The following is a 16,621-nucleotide window of genomic DNA, read 5'->3' on the forward strand; positions in this document are numbered from 1 at the left end:
TGTAACACTCACAGAAAACCTAACAAAATACAAATAGACTGTTAGGTACCTTGTCTTATTGTAACATTTAACTTTACCTTGAAGATTAGAGAGATGAATACACATACACAATCCAACTTAAAGTAACTGTCCTAAGAAATAAACGTACAAGGCTTTTTGCAAATTTCAGCTGTTAAATAAACATTAATGGTAAGTAAAAGTTTGAGGTGAACTATTTAGAGTTATAAATCAATCCTTTTCATTAATACTTTGTCTTTACACCAAAGGATTGAACATTAAGGGGATTCTGACTTCTGAGTAAGACTAAGAGTTACATTTCAGCATTTAGGAGATGGTTTATATTAAACTGACTCATGAACCTCAGCTGAGCATCTAGATTTTCGCTCCTCGACCCAATTGCCTCATCCTCAGAAGAAAGAAATGGCAGTATTTTGCCTATCGAATTCTGCTAAGAGATGCAGATTCCTCTGTTCGGTGTTAAAGGACCCGTTTTCTAGTTGCCGTACTTGCCACCGTGGATATCTATCGTGCTCCGGTGTAGAAGAAGAAGAAGAAGAAGAGACTCCCATCACTGATTTCAACGATGTGCAGGATGTACATAGTAGCTGCACTATTCCTATATTTTCATTCAGCAAATGTCATTGTTATTCCCAGTTACTGGTTTTGTTTTGTGTTTTTATTCAGTGTTTTAATTGTGTGCAGGTATTGGTATCAATGATCCGTAACCGTGCAATGGAGGCCAAGTTAAGAAAAGTAAGCATGGTAAACCATAACTACTCGTTCGTTGTTCATCCAACATCAGGAGTGCTCTTTGTAAGTAAAGCGAAACAACAGGCATATGATGACAATTCTACACAGAAGCAGGATAACAGTAAAGGAAGTGAAGAAGTGGATGACTTTGCATCTGTCAAAACCCATTTCTCCACATACATTGCAACAGCTGATGATAGTGAAGCTTATTTCTCATGCTGCTCAGACCCAGATTTAGATGAAAGTAGGTGGTGGGTTTTCGAAACTTTGGATAGTTCTGAAGTCAAGAGGCGTTCAATCATCCAGGAAGTCTGTCATTGTGAGGGTTGGCCATTCGGACTCTGCCGAAAGACATTGTTGCTTCCACCTTTGCCAAAATCTCCATCAGAATCTTGGTCATGGTGTAAAACCTTTCCTAAAACCGTCAAGGCGATTTGATTATCACACACACTGCTGGTATTATTGTAAGCCTGCAAATTTGTATTTGCAGTGAATCTAATCTTAGTTAATAAACTTGAGAAATGGTAACTGAGGCAGCGTCCGAGGCAACTGATAGTAAAACCACTTGTTATCTCATCGTACTTTAGTTTTCATGTACGTTTAAAGTTCAATCTAATGCTTCTCAAGTTCCAAATTGCATGACAAGGAAGCAAATCTAATCAACAAAAACAGAAACAACAAATGCAAAACACGACCATCATATAGAAAATCGACTTAATACATCATGTAAATTGAAACACTTTATACCACAACTTTGGTATAACAAATTTGCAACATATATGTGGGACATGAAACTTCTAACTAAGGATGTTTTTTTTAGGAACTATGACTAATAACAATATTAATTAGAACGACTTTATCTGTAACAACCTCGTGGCGTAATATCAATCACTTATTCACTGCTCTAAAGTCGAATTTGCCTTGCTCAATACATGTGGACTCGTAGCAACCAACCCCAGAGATACACGACTCCAATTCTTCGGTGTACAACGAAAAATTAGATTGAGAACACCCTTGAGCAATGCCGGAATAACTGTATGAAGATATTATTTTTGTGTGCATCTTTTCTGGCTAGCTAAATAAATTTAGGGTTAAAACTTAACCATACCCAATAATTATCGGAATCTTGATCCATGTCAGAGTGAATTGATTTTCAGTCGACCCGTTAATTATCCAATCCAACTTGACTAGAATCCGAAATTACCTGCTACAATACTAGCTTAACCCAACTCGATAAGACACGGACATAAAATTGAACCCTACCTGAATACGACTCGATCCGAACCCAACTTGTACCGATATGGAAACACATCCTTACAGAAAACAAATCAACTTAAACCTAGGTGATAAAATGACCTGACACAACACGACGTGTTCTTGAACCGAGACCCGAAATGACCAAACTTGAGTAATTGTTTTGAAGGATATGATTTTCTACTTAACCCTCCATTTATTACATTCTCTCGTACTTTTTGTTACACAAACAGCAAACCCCATTGATTTTTGAAGGAAGATCTACCAACAAAGTGACAGATGCAATGGCAAAAGGAGCAAGAAAGGAAGTTAATTTGATCAACAATCCGTGTACTTTGAATACCCCATCCCCCGGATTGTATTAAATTGCTACTAGATGACGCTGCTACTATTTCTTTTGATTTCCAGGGGCATGTCCTGATGACTTTATCCCGAACATCGCTGCTCATCCTTGCTGCGGCCCATTGCTAATTAATTAGAGTTCCTTTTTCACCAAAAAAGATAAACAGCAAACCACAGTACACCAATGTGAAAAAGGAGGTGGTTGTGTTTTAATTTTGTTGGGTAACAAAGTTTAACAATTACATCCAACTTTTATAGATCCAACTTAACATTTCCAATTAAAACTAATTTTTCTGTTTCACATAATGTTAGTATGTTACTAAATACTTGGCCGGATCACTTCATAGTGACAATAGATTCAAACAACTAAATTACAGCACTACCTGATGTGTGATTTGTTACCCAGTTCATTTAGTTTACATGAAGTGATAAAACTGCATAGTGCTTGAGGAAGACCAATGAGATATGAAAGGCAAGCAAAAGGTTAGCCAATACAATGATTTAATAACAAAGTTCTACAGTTAATCTTTAGCAAACTTCAAAACCAGTCTCCTCGTACGTTAAAGCCGATTACACTAGAAAGCATGGCAATCAAAGTCACTACACTGCAAGCAGCAAGAGATGATCAAGCTGACTCCAAACCGAGACTGCATTTGACCTGTCAAGTCTTCAGGCCCATAACTCCAATTATCTTTGTACGCTTTGCGCCAGATTCATTTAATATGAATATCAATTTGCGATTATCAATTTCTAAGTATAGCACTTAAAACTAAACACAACTTTGACAGAGAGGTATAACTAAGCCACTAAGGCTATCTACGAAGTAATATAAAGCACCAACATCAACAATACTGGTACAATAAAGAGATCAAGAATTCAACAGGAAAAAGAAAAAAGAAAAAAGAAAAAAAAGATCAAGAATGAAGAATCAAATATGGCCATCATCTTTTTGGAGGCTGAACTCTGAGTTGGTTCCATTTTCAACTCAAAACTGAAACAATTCAAGAGCCTACTGAATCTCACTGTAAGTTTCAGTTCATTTTTTTCCCAAATTCAATCGTTATCTGCAAGATCTTGATCTAAAACATGCTAGGCATCCAATCCTCAGAATCAATGATGTGAAATTAGTTTCCAGCAAAACAAAATCAGCATTGATACCAAAAAAAGCCCAAGCAGAATCAATGATCAGCTTCCAAATCTTGATTTGACTCATAAATGCAAGCTAAAATCTTGACAATACGGCTAAGTAAGATGAAAGAAAAGACCACTAGTTAAATTTTCTAAACAAAATTACAGTCTTAATAGAGCAGCACTCACCTGAAATGTTCAACTATCTTAGCAGCAATTTTGGAGATTTATCCACTTGCCTCTATAAAAGACAGTCACACAGTTCAAATCAATCCAAACCCTAGGAAAAAGAAACCCCTCGAAGTTAACTACTAAAGGAGTAAAGGGGCATTGCTCAAAGTAAGCGAACAACCTACCTCTTTATCTCCTTTTGGGAACAACCCCGCAGCGAGACTACAATAAAATTCCTCAAGATAACATATTTTCTTAGTACATTATATGCCACGCAAATTCTCAGTATGGACGGGAACGATTTCCACCATGAGAATGCCTATCTGGACCAGAACCTCCATAGTCTCTTCGACGATCTCCACCCCCATAACCACCTCTACCTCCGCCTCTATAATACCAAAAAAAGAAAAAGGAACAATAAGGATAGCAATTTAGAGCATATGAAGACAACAGTATCAAGAGAACACATACATTAACAAGAAAAACAATAACTGATCAGACAATCAAAAAAATTATCCAGGCCCCCAGAGCTTGCAGCATACACTAAATAAGACCATGTAATAAGTACTTTATCTGTAACTCCCTTTAACTGAGTGAATAACACAGCACATGCCAGGAAAGATGCAGCAAGAAAAACAACGTATTTAGCAAAAATAAAAATAAAAATAAAAACAAGAATTTCAAACTGAAAACCATATCACTCCAAAATTAAAATAGGAGTATACTATGTTAAAGGTGAAACATCGAGCATTCCCACATCCAAAAAATTTCCAGTACGACGAGGCTCCCAAAAGTAGCAAAAGCATACAGACACCAACACAACACAGTGAAATCCAAGGACTTGTGTGAAATCCAAGGAACAAGTCCAAGGATGACACATCAGAACACACCACATGCAAAAATATACTTCCTCCATTTCTTAATAATTGCACCATTTGGGTTTTAGCACTATTCTCATATTCTTATATAGTTATTTTTGTGATTTATATGTAAGAAAAAATATATTCATATGGGATCTTGTTAGATTCATCTCAAAATATACTTCCAAAATATCAAATTTTGATATTTTTTTCAAATATATAATGAGATATGAGTGGTTAAAATAGTGCATTGGCAAGCGCAAAATCTCAGATGGTGCAATTATAAAAAAAATTGGAGGAAGTAAGTAGGACTTGGTATTAAGTTCATGGTTAAGCAAGAACCTCAATTCCACCCCATGTTAAATAAGAAAACCCAATGGCAAGTTGGCAACAAGGAAAAGAAAGTCCAGACCAATCAAAGTCATGATAATATTTGCAAGGCCATACCCAAAAGATTGAGGTGCCCTTGGGGCAGACTTCTCTGCCATGGAAACATTAATCTTGTATCCTCTGATATCGTGACCTGTATCAAAAGAACAACATCAAGAATCTAAAAAATCAAAGTCAGAAATGGAATAAATGAAACATTTGCTTCCAACATACCATTAAAAAAGCCCCCGGCAGAATGAGCTGCTGATGGGTCCTCGTATGACAGAACACCATCACCCTTGTTCTTTCCACTGTCATCTGTGTATAGTTTTATACTGTAAGGCCACTGATCCTTGTATCCCCTCTTTTGCTTGATTCTTGCGACCTGGGTAGAAAATGAATGTTAAACTACTAAACTCAACATTGGATATATCATGCTCGTGATGTTCCAGGCTACTTTTCACCCAAATTTTTACATTTACATAGAAATATGAAATCCAAACCAGAGTGGGGAAAACTATGGTCATCAAATTTGCAGAGTTCTATTTGATGCATTATTCTGGTCTCCAATAGATTACCAGTGACTCCGTTAAATCTAGAAAGGAAATATAAACAAAGGTGTCCAGCGAAGACAACACACACTATTCCGTAAATTATAACCATCTCCCATTCTAGTGGCCATCTGGCCATCATTCAACACAACAGCGAGCTAAGAAACAACCCCGTCAAGAAAAGCAATCATCTGAGAGTCTGATAAAACGTAGCAGAAAAATGGGGATTAAGAACTGTTGACATTCCATCATATAGCAGAATAGGCAAACACCAAAAATAAAAAACAGGATAAAAGTAAGACGCACATGAAAGTTGAAAGTTTAAATACAAGAGAAGAAAAGAAATAAATCTTACAGTTCCAATGCTTCCAAAAAGTTCTCTGAGTTCTTCAACAGCAACATCTGGTGGCAAATTTGAGATATAAATCCTAGAGTTGTCACAAGAATCTCCGCAGTTTTCATCACATTGTTTCACTTTTGCAGGTTCAGCAGATGTTGGAGCATCGCCACCATAACCACCACTCGGCTGCCTTTGACCACCGCCATACCCACCACTAGGTGGACCACCGCGTCCAGCACCGCGATAATCTCCAGAAGCATCACCACCATACCCACCACTAGGTGGACCGCCGCGGCCAGAACCGGCAGGTCCTCCATATGATGGAGGATAAGATCCAGGCCCACCAGTATAGCTTGTTGGTGGCGGGACAGCAGAGTCATTCCCATATGCAGGGTTTGCTCCATAAGGGCTTGGCACAGCTCCACCATAAGAAGTTGCAGGTGGAGGAGCCTGGCCATATCCTCCATCATTTCTACCCTGACCATCACCATAAGAACCACCTCTGCTACCTCCTCTTCCACCATCATAATTGTTATCCCTACCCCTATCCCCTCTATCACCTCCATATCCTCCACTGCCTCCTCTACTATAGCCACCTTCTCCACCTCCGCCTCTGCGGTCACCACCTCCACCTCCACCTCCACCACCGCCCGCAGGAGCAGGTTCCCCACATTTGTTACAAGATGTTCTTCTCGCAAAGTTCAAGTTTCCGCAACTACACAAAGTTTACAGTTTCAATTGCTAAACCTATACCTTGAAAAATACTTCAAATTTGAAGAACAATTATCGAAACTTCGGATCAATCTAGCGAAATAAATGCAGCACAAGAAAAACAATCCACCTTCAACAAGAATCAAAAATACCAAATAGTACCCAAATGTTCAATACTTTCCACCCGGCCACCCCTCCAGTCACATCACAAAAGAAAAAGGATCCAAATATGTACCAAATTCAATTGCAAGCAAGATAACTCATCAACAGCTTGGAATACTAAAGCATGGAATTATAAAAGAGAAAGATCAAATATTGGACAAATACACAAAATATCTCTACTTGTATCACAAAACATTAAATTGTTGTGAAATAAAGATCAAACTACGGTGCCAATACAAATAATAAGCAGAGTATCAGGTTCAATAACTAGATTTTCAATGAACTACTTGAAACATTAATAACTAACGCACAACAAGGCTATCATGTGGCAATTACGGAGAAATATTTACCCTGGATTAGGGCAAGGCCAATCGCCGTCTCTTCCACTTCCTCCACGGCCGCCGCCTCCATCTCTGCCACCTCCTCCTCTTCCCCCGCCACGGCCTCCACGATCACCTCCTCCTTGATATCCACCGCCTTCAAACAATAGATAAATTTATACAATAAGGGACAGGAAGAACATTAACCCGGACAAATTCACAAGTCCAATCAATAAAATAAAATAAAAAGAAAAAGAGAGTGACAAAGGTCTAAACCTCGACTGTCAGAATTACCGCCATATCCGCCACCTCTGCTACCGCCACCATAACCTCCTCCACCCCCGCCGCCTCGGCCACCACCGCCTCCATAGCTTCCGCCGCCTCCACTTCCATATCCGCCTCCTCCATAACCACCTCCGTAGCCTCCACCTGAGGGAGGAGGATTGGATTCACCGCCACCGCCGTACATCGTGAGGCGAGATCTAGGGTTTTCTAAAACGGGAAATTAGAGAGAGAAAATAAGGGAGAGTAGAGAGAGAAAATAGGTTGGGGGGAGGGTAAGCAATTCTAGGGTAAGAGAGAAAGATAAAAGACGTCCAGTCAGCAATTTTTGGGTTTAAAGCTTTTAAACCTTTCTAGTTTCTACTCCAGTTTAAGCCTAGAACTAACCACGAATAGATATTTTGGTCCTTTTCATCCCAATCGCCTTGTGTCCACAAATACATCCCTAGTTTTTTCCAATTACTAGTCGTTGGAGCGCGCACGATCCCCCAAGGTATAAAAATTATCTTTGTAAAAATGTTACTTAAAAGACAGGAACTTACAATTTATGATAAATGCTAGAAATGATATGTTAAAGTTAGATGTTGGATTTACCTGTAACAGGACATAGAAACCATATGCGTTTTAATTGATAGTTCGAAGGTACAATATATAGAAAATCAATCAATACCTAGTCAATACCTAGTATTTAAAAAGGAAAACCTATTTCCCCCTATTGCCACGTGGTTCTTTTATGTAAGTTTATCTTTGATGCCATGTGTCAATTTCATTAATCAATATTGAAAGTTAACTAAAAAGAAAATAACCAAAGTAATGAAAAGTTGTATAACACCACGCCACCACATTTCCACACTTCATCCTCTACCTTCCGCCTTTCTACCTTCTCAGTCCCTTCACCTTTCCCCTTCCTAAAACCTTCACAATAATAAATCATTTATTCATTCCCCATTAAGTTCATTTTACTGTTTAACCTTTGAATCAAATTAGTGCAATTGAATTGAAATTTAAGCAATGAGTTCAGTATCTTATGAATTTCACCTTCGTCCCAAATTTAATCGGGTCACATTAAAGCACAAATGAATAGAAATGAATCGGGTCACATTAAAGCGCCATTGAATAGTAATGAAATTTGAATTATTCATTTATCGTTATTATCCCTTTAAATGCCAAGAAGTGCAATCTGTTTTATTCTCCATCTACAATAATTTGTTGATCCTGAAATTTATTGTTACTTTGCGACAATTTGACCAGGTATCCTTTCTCATTAAGATAGGTTGCCCTTGAACTTGAGCATGATATTCACATCCAAACACAATTTTCTTCACGTAAATATCAGGGGTTTCTATATGAGTATTAATTTGATTATCATATTGATCTTAATATTGTTTGTTATTGTGCTGATTTCCTCTACCTGATTGAATTCTATAATTGTTACAAGATGTCGCATTCAAAGGGGGTGCAACACCCTTCTTTTTCTCAATTTAATTACTCAACGTATTTTTCCCGTTTGATTGAAGCATGGTATTACAAATAATTTTCATGTGAATTATGAATATTTCATGAATTACATTTGAAGAAGTTGATCGAGCAGGCGACAATGTGATTTGAGTTTGGGTTATCATTCATTTGTTGGTCATGAGATTGTTGTTTGTGAGTAATTTTGGTTCTCATTCGGGTTCAAAAAGTGTTGTCCCTCATTCATGGACTCCATTATTTGAGGGGTAAATTTAAAAAAAAAAACATGTACTATGTAGTTCAGTATACCAGTTAGTCTATATTATACCTCTAATTCAACTTAAGGAGATGTTTGAGATCAACATTCATTTAGTCCATTTATGTCGGTTAATCTGAGTCGAAGAAAATTTGTGACTGTGAATAGTACTAACCGTGACAAGTATTCGGAGTCATAATCACAAGTAATCGTAGAAAACTTCCTTCTGTGATCGAGTGATGAATCAGCATTGGTTCATGTTTTATGGCATAAAATTACTTAATATAAGATAATCGCATACTAACCGTCAACAATCACGCTTATTTGTAACATGGAACATCTAATTTTGTGCACTGAGTATCATTTGAAATGAATTATGAAAGTAACAAAGACATATAAGGTGAAAAAAAATCCTAAATAAAAACAATATTAATAACACTGTTGTTGTTATGAAATATTATGTGGATGTCCATTATACCCCTAGTATCTATCTGGAATATTCTAGATCTAGGGTTTATTGTTCTCCAAGCAAACCCTATTATATTGTATGTATATAAACCCTTTTGTTCAAGGAATAAAACATACAATTATTCTCTCCCAATTTCTCCTCTCTTTCTCTCTATTTCACAACACGTTATCAGCACCAAACCCTAGACGACTGAGCAGACGAGAAACAAAGGAAGGCATCCATCTTTAAGGTAAATATTATTATACTTACTAATCTTATTATTGAAAATTAAAGATTGATATAGTGTACCTGCGATTATATATGCGATTGAAAATTTGTTAGTATTTTTGCGGCTTATATTGATTGGAGTATTATATGCGGACACACGATGATTGGAATTTATGCGATACTTTTTGGTTTTTATATGTAGATTGGCTATTTATTTTATGCGATTAGTTTGGTTGCTATCAGTTGCTTTGTATGCTTTAATTACAATCAATTGTTGATTGGAGTTTATGCATTTACTTTTTGGTTTTGCATATGAAAATGAATTATGCCATCAGTTGCTTCGTATGCTTAATTACTCCCTCTGTCCCTTAATACTCGCATGCCAATTCACAACTTTGACCACCAATATCTTTAACTACATATTATAAAAACTTATAAAATGTTAATATTTTGAAAATATATATTAAGATGAAGCCAACAATATATTATACACTAACATTTATTTTCATATACTAAAATAAAATAAGGTCAAAGTGAATTATGTGAATAGTGCAAAAAGTCAAAACGGTGCGAGTATTAAGGGACAGAGGGAGTACAATCAATTGTTGCGTATGAATTAGTCACAATCACTTGCTTTCTTTGCATATCTTATTATTATTGTACAGTGATTGATTTGTTTTAACTCTTAGTGTTTTGCTTGATGGGCTAAGAAATTGGTCCGCCGAAATTTTAATTTTTCCGAAATATTAATCCGTTATTATAGTTAATTATGTTTCGAATTACATTCCTTTTGTAGTCACTAACTTAAATAATTTATGTGTATAAATTCGATCTTTTAAATTACGGTATTGAATCACAACTTGATATGGGAATATATGTTTATTATCTAAGCTCTAATTTGCAATATTCAATTGTAGTGTGAACTATGTCGAATCTTACAAAACTTGATTTTGGGGCCCTTGATATTATTTGTCTTGATGGGAAAGAACTATTTGTCTTGAGTGTTAGATGCTGAAATTCACCTAGATGCAAAAGACCTTGGTGATACCATCAAGGAAGGAAATAAAGCAACAAGTCAAAACAAAGTTAAGACTATGATAATTTTTCGCCATCACCTCCATTAGGGTCTAAAGATTGAGTAGTTGACTGTAAAAGATCCACAAGTCCTTTGTAATAATCTTAACGAGAGGTATGACCACCAGAATACTGTAACATTACCTGTAGTTCGATATGATTGATTAAATTTAAGACTACAAGACTTCAAGTCTGTAACTGAATATAACTCAGTTATGTTCAGAATTACTTCACAGTTGAATTTATGTGGAGAGAAAATCATTGATGCAAAAATGATGGAGAAAACCTATCCTACCTTGCACTCAAATAATATTGTCCTGCAGACACAACACCGTGAAAAGGGATTAAAGAAATATTTTGAACTTATATCTTGTCTCCTTGTGGCTGAAACAAAAAAATTACGAGTTATTGATGAAAAATTAAGAATCACGTCCAACTGGTCCTGCTCCATTCCCTGAAGCGATGTGACATCCCATAATGGGAAAGAAAATGCCACACAACAAAAGTGGACGAAGACATGGTCATGGACGTGGGCGTGGATATGAATATGGTCGAGTTCGAGACCGAGGCGGTTCTTTAAATAACTCATATCCCCACCAGAAGTGGGACAAAGATGGTAACAAACAAGAGAAATATAAAAATGATATGTGACCAATGTACATTACCGCAACGGAGAAAAAGGCCATTGGTCTACTAAAACAAGTAGAATTTATAATAGAGTTTACTAGATAATGTTGAAGAACTTAAATATGTGGTCTTGTTTTTCCCTGAAGAAAATTCTTTATCAAGGGTGTTATATGTTGAAATGTAAATATACCCTTGATTGTTGTTTACAAGTTGAAATAGGTTCACGACTTAAGTCTGGACATTTGACCATTAAAGGCCCGCAGACCTTTTGGAGAAGTACAAGAAAATAAAACCTAGGAAACTATAATAGTTTCTAAATCTTGTTGTCAAGATACCATACATTTCTTTCATGAAACTAGTGTCGTCCTGAAGACACGATATTTTTGAGGGAGATTTAAGAGTGTTTTTAAATAGTTATATATTGTCTTTTTGGTGGATGAGACAAATAACGAAATCCTAAAGAAAAGTATTATGATCACGTTCAATTAGGTAAACCATTCCCAGAAATGAATGAGAAATTGTATAACTAAAGATAGTGAAGATAATGTCAATAATCATGATCGAGGATGTGAAAGTAAAACATAGTATAATCATGGCGGAATAAATGAGTATGAATGCAATTTCAAACTACACCAGAAGTGAGATTGTAAATGATGAAAATCAGGTAAAAGTTAAAGATGAGAAAACTCAAACTTTATATTTTTGGTTGGTTGCGGAGAAAATATTAAATAAAAGTTGGGCCCATTACACCAAAACATCTTGTTGAGCTTTGCTAATACTCATCACAAGGGAATAAATTATAGATAAACATGGTGTCTAAAGATAATGAAAACATATGTCTAATAGACATTGTAGCACGCCCTCCGAACCAAATTTATATACATGCAAGGATAAGGGGGAGATAGCTCTCAACATAATAAAATTAGTAGTATATGATCAGGATTATAATACAATATGTTAAACTTGGTACAAATATTTAATCATGTCTTATTGACTCGCTCTATGAGCATGAGTGCTATACTATATTCTGAAGATGTATACTTTTGTGATATGTACCAAAGTTGTAATGGATACTCTTGAAGAGTACAAGCTATCTTCCATAAGTTTTGTTTAGATTGTCTTGCTGTTAAAATTGAGACACCAGTTTGTGTCGTTATATCACATCACAATATGTTCAAATTACAGTATTTTATAATTACAGTGATCACTTTGAGAAGATAACCAACAGTTATCGAATGAAATACTTTATATGATATTATATACGCATGATGTGATAATCCAGGCCATTCGGGTTTAAGAACACCCGTTATGAGAATTTGAAAATTCTTGTCAAATAAAATTTTATGTGCTGATACTCCCTCGTATGTTGTATATATTCAAAGGCAGGACAAAATGATGAGTTTGAGTTGTATTTCAATCGAATAGTTATAAAGAATAGATTGAGAAAATAAATACAAGAGATATTAATGATTTTGAAAAATTGTATAATGATAGGTGATTTAAAGTTCACCATGATAGTAAGTGACCCGAAGTTCACCAGAATGGTAGTAGGTGACTTGAAGATCACCAATAAGTTTACAAGTGTTTTGATTGATTTAAGTATCATAAATAAGCATCATAAATCTCTTGATTGGGGCATCATACGTCAGCACGAAAAGAGAAAATATGAAGAAAACAACTGCATATTATATCTACTCCCCATATTCAATGTTGATCTCCAGAAGAGAACAAAGTATGTAATATTTATCAAAATACACGGCGAAAAGTGTATTATTTAGTTGGTGAAATTTTTTATGCCCCATAACATATTGAAAATATTTTCCCAACTTAGGGGGAGACGAGCAAAAATAAGTTGGAAAAATTGAAAAATAATAAATTGATCCCCATATGAGTAAGTGTACATGCCAACTTTATGTCCTCGAAGTATGTTTGGACATAAATATCTATGACTTAATTATGTTAAGTTTTACAATGTCTAGAGACATAAATGTATATGATAGTCATAGTGCTCGACGTTGCATATATTAAGTGTTGAGAATTATATATCTTGTCAATATTTATTTAAATATATACACCTGAAGTGTAGATTATATATATTGTTCCAACATAGTGATTATATGAAAAAGATGGCAAGATAAGGCAAGATAATGCAGTTGATGATATATTTGAAAATAAAGAAAACACTATTAATTATATAGTGTAAGAAATACCCTTGAAGTAGTATAGATATCTGAAAAATAATAGATGGCTCGTGAAAAAAAAATGAATGGTACCTATTGAATAAGTATTCAGATATCATTGATGAATAGCATGCAAAATATATGTTGAAGAATTTTGATGATACCGGTAGATGATGGAACCGAAATATAATGCATATGCGAGAAATAATGAATTTTGAATAGGGGATCGTAAATCTATGTCTGTTTCGATGTAGACATAACTATAATGATCAAATGAGCTCATGGGCCTGAAGTCCAACAAGTTATGGATTTGAAATATCCACACTGTACAGTGTTTTGCATTTGAGTCTTACATTCATATACATGTGTAGTTAATAGGTAAATACATCATTCATCATACATTTAGTTTGTTTTATATTTTATCATGGTATGATATAGAATTATCTAGTTATAATTTCATATAACATGTTTCAAAACTATTATGATGTCGTATATGAAATATGAATCCAAATAATGGTAAGACGGATTTGCAACTTTATTGAAATTTATAAGATGAGATTCCTGCTTCATTGGGCTAGTAGTTGCAAAAGGAATATAATATTGATTTAATAGTATGTTATGAATCATGAAAATAAGAAAAGTTCCTGAAGAACTTATTCATGATGTTCTTAAACATCTAGCCTTTTGAGTTTTGCATACAAACATCCCAACATTGATGAGATATTATCAAAACTCTAAAAGAGTGTTTTTGGAATGTCGTCTCAACCAGTAGTTTGAGTATTTGAGAGTTTTGAAATATACATATTAATATATTCATGAAAGAATTCTTGTACAAATATGAATCATCTTAAAATATAAGATAAAGGTATGTAATGTCCTTCCAATGGATATTATGTTATGGTCCAGAAGAACCATAAATAACATTATTAGCTATATTATACCTCCAAGTTGGACGATGATATTGTTATTTATCATGTAGTGCCATGAAAGTATGACCAAAAAAAAAAGTTTGATCAATATTGATAAAAAAAAACTACAATTTATGACCTCCAGAAGAAGGTATATATGTCCAATATTTATGGATAACTCTTGTAATAACATATACAAGAAAATGTATTTATCTCAGGTGAAGCTAAAGAATTATTATATCATGCACGGTAAAATCGAAAACAAATGTATCGAATGAGATAGAGAAAAGCACATGGTCTTACAGGTATTATTTTCAAAACAATTGAAGATTCAAGTTAAGCTTTGGAGAATCAATTTTCAAGGAACTTCATGCTGCTACATTTGAGAAGCTACTCAACAATATTGGATGGATTGCACAAAAAGATCTCAATTGATGTATTCATCAGGGGGAGAAATACGCGTTGCACTTTTTTTCCCTTAACCAAGGTTTTGTCCCACTGAGTTTTCCTGGTAAGGTTTTTAATGAGGCAACATTTCAAGCGTATTATGAAGAGCGATGTACTCTTTTTCCTTCACTAGGTTTTTATCACACAGGGTTTTCCTAGTAAGGTTTTAACGAGGCATAATCTTCAATAATGGACATCTAAGGGGGAGTGTTATGAAATATTATGTGGATGCCCATTATACCCCTAGTATCTATCTGGAATATTCTAGATCTAGGGTTTATTGTTCTCCAAGCAAACCCTATTATATTGTATGTATATATACCCTATTGTTCAAGGAATAAAACATACAATTATTCTCTCCCAATTTTTCCTCTATTTCTCTCTATTTCACAACAGTTGTCGTATTTTTTTTATTTTCAACCAAAAACTAATTGAGCCGGGTACCCGACCTGGGAAATTATCCGGGTATCCGGGTCGGGGCATGGGCCGTCTGTTTAGTTAGTCCGGTACCCGAATACCCGTTAACATATTTTTAAAAAAAAGAAAATTAAAAGAAGAAGGGGGAGTGTGTAGGGTTTAGCTTTTCCCTTCTTTTCGTCTGTAGCCGCACAAAGTCACAAACTTATCTTTCTCTCTCTTCCAACTCTCACACAATTTACAATTCACAATTCACTCTCACTTTTCAAAATACTCCACATAAACTCATTCGATCACTACTAGACTAGCATATACGGAGTCCTCAACATGTCAAAAAATCGCCGCCCAAATACCATACCGCAGCCACCAAGAACTACTTGCACCCCATATTTATTGGATACAAGCTGCTTGCTACGGTGTTACCATCAATAAATAGATTTGTTTTCTTTTATTCTAATTTTTGAGAAATGAGAAGTATACTTTATCAGTTTGTCTAATTCACACATCATTCTCTTTTAAATTCTCACTTTTTTTGAAAATTAAAAGAGGAAATGAATTTTTTCTTTCATTTTATTATTGTGAATTTGTTGGCGTTCATGGGTTTCACAAAGGAGTAATTGTAATTTGGTATTTTCGTTATATATAATCACTAATTTGTAATCTCTTACATACTACTTGGTTATTATAGAATTATAAGATAGATCTACTTTTAAGAAATGGTTAAAGAAAAAAAATGATAAAGTTTTGCGGGTACCCTATAAACCGACCCGGATTAATCGGGTACCCGCTAGCCGGGTACCCGATTTTTTCGGGTCGGGTCATGGGCCGAGTTTTTAACTACCCGCAAAAGCGGGTACCCGCTTATTCGGGTACGCGAAAAGCCGGGTACCCGGTAATGAACACCCCTAGTTTAATTGGTTGTCTCTCATATCATCACATTAGTACAGGTCAAAGTATTGTAATAAGGGTATGGTTTTCTTTCAACATAGTTGTATTGGTTTTCTACACAATGCTACTTCTTATGCATGAACTGTGGATTATGCTTGCTGAAGTAAAAGAAAAGTGTTGTTGGATTTTAGGATGATCAGCATTATCATATGTATTTTTCAAACTTATGGAGGATCTTTTGCAGTTTTATTATTCATAATATTCATCAACACCAAGCAGTACCATATGTGTTAGAATTTGGATACTCCGTACTATTGTCGTGTTCAGAACTATGAGTTCTCGACAAAGAAGGGATCTTCATTTTTTTACTTTTGGGTTTCTTAATTAACTTCCCACCTGTAGTATGTACAGCCCGTGCAAGGCACGGGCCAAGTATAGCAGTGGAAGGGTGAA

General features: G+C 35.3%; 2 protein-coding genes across 25 annotated transcripts; one reads left to right on the forward strand and one right to left on the reverse strand.

Moving 5' to 3' along the window:
- Window positions 1-347: 347 nt before the first annotated feature.
- On the forward strand, window positions 348-1,384 carry LOC110800085 (uncharacterized). The gene is made up of 2 exons (XM_022005375.2): window positions 348-594; window positions 703-1,384. Exons 1-2 carry the CDS (start codon window positions 421-423, stop codon window positions 1,186-1,188), a joined length of 660 nt encoding a protein of 219 aa, XP_021861067.1. The 5' UTR covers window positions 348-420; the 3' UTR covers window positions 1,189-1,384.
- Window positions 1,385-2,122: 738 nt separating this feature from the next.
- LOC110800084 (transcription initiation factor TFIID subunit 15b) lies at window positions 2,123-7,561 on the reverse strand. Of its 24 annotated transcripts, none has more exons than XR_008922573.1 (8): window positions 7,235-7,561; window positions 6,989-7,115; window positions 5,781-6,480; window positions 5,109-5,259; window positions 4,953-5,028; window positions 3,831-4,033; window positions 3,664-3,715; window positions 2,123-2,458 (listed from the first exon to the last, which is right to left on the reverse strand). XR_008922573.1 is itself a non-coding variant. In XM_056830585.1 (6 exons), the coding sequence occupies exons 1-6, from the start codon at window positions 7,425-7,427 to the stop codon at window positions 3,928-3,930; spliced, it is 1,353 nt and encodes a 450-aa protein (XP_056686563.1). In that variant the 5' UTR covers window positions 7,428-7,561; the 3' UTR covers window positions 3,529-3,927. The 24 variants fall into 24 exon arrangements, 1 of the variants encoding a protein (XP_056686563.1); XR_008922572.1 differs by having other exon boundaries at window positions 2,123-2,488; XR_008922580.1 differs by having other exon boundaries at window positions 3,664-3,754.
- Window positions 7,562-16,621: the final 9,060 nt, after the last annotated feature.

Source organism: Spinacia oleracea, chromosome 6 (genome assembly GCF_020520425.1).
Source record: "Spinacia oleracea cultivar Varoflay chromosome 6, BTI_SOV_V1, whole genome shotgun sequence".
NCBI lineage: Eukaryota > Viridiplantae > Streptophyta > Magnoliopsida > Caryophyllales > Amaranthaceae > Spinacia > Spinacia oleracea.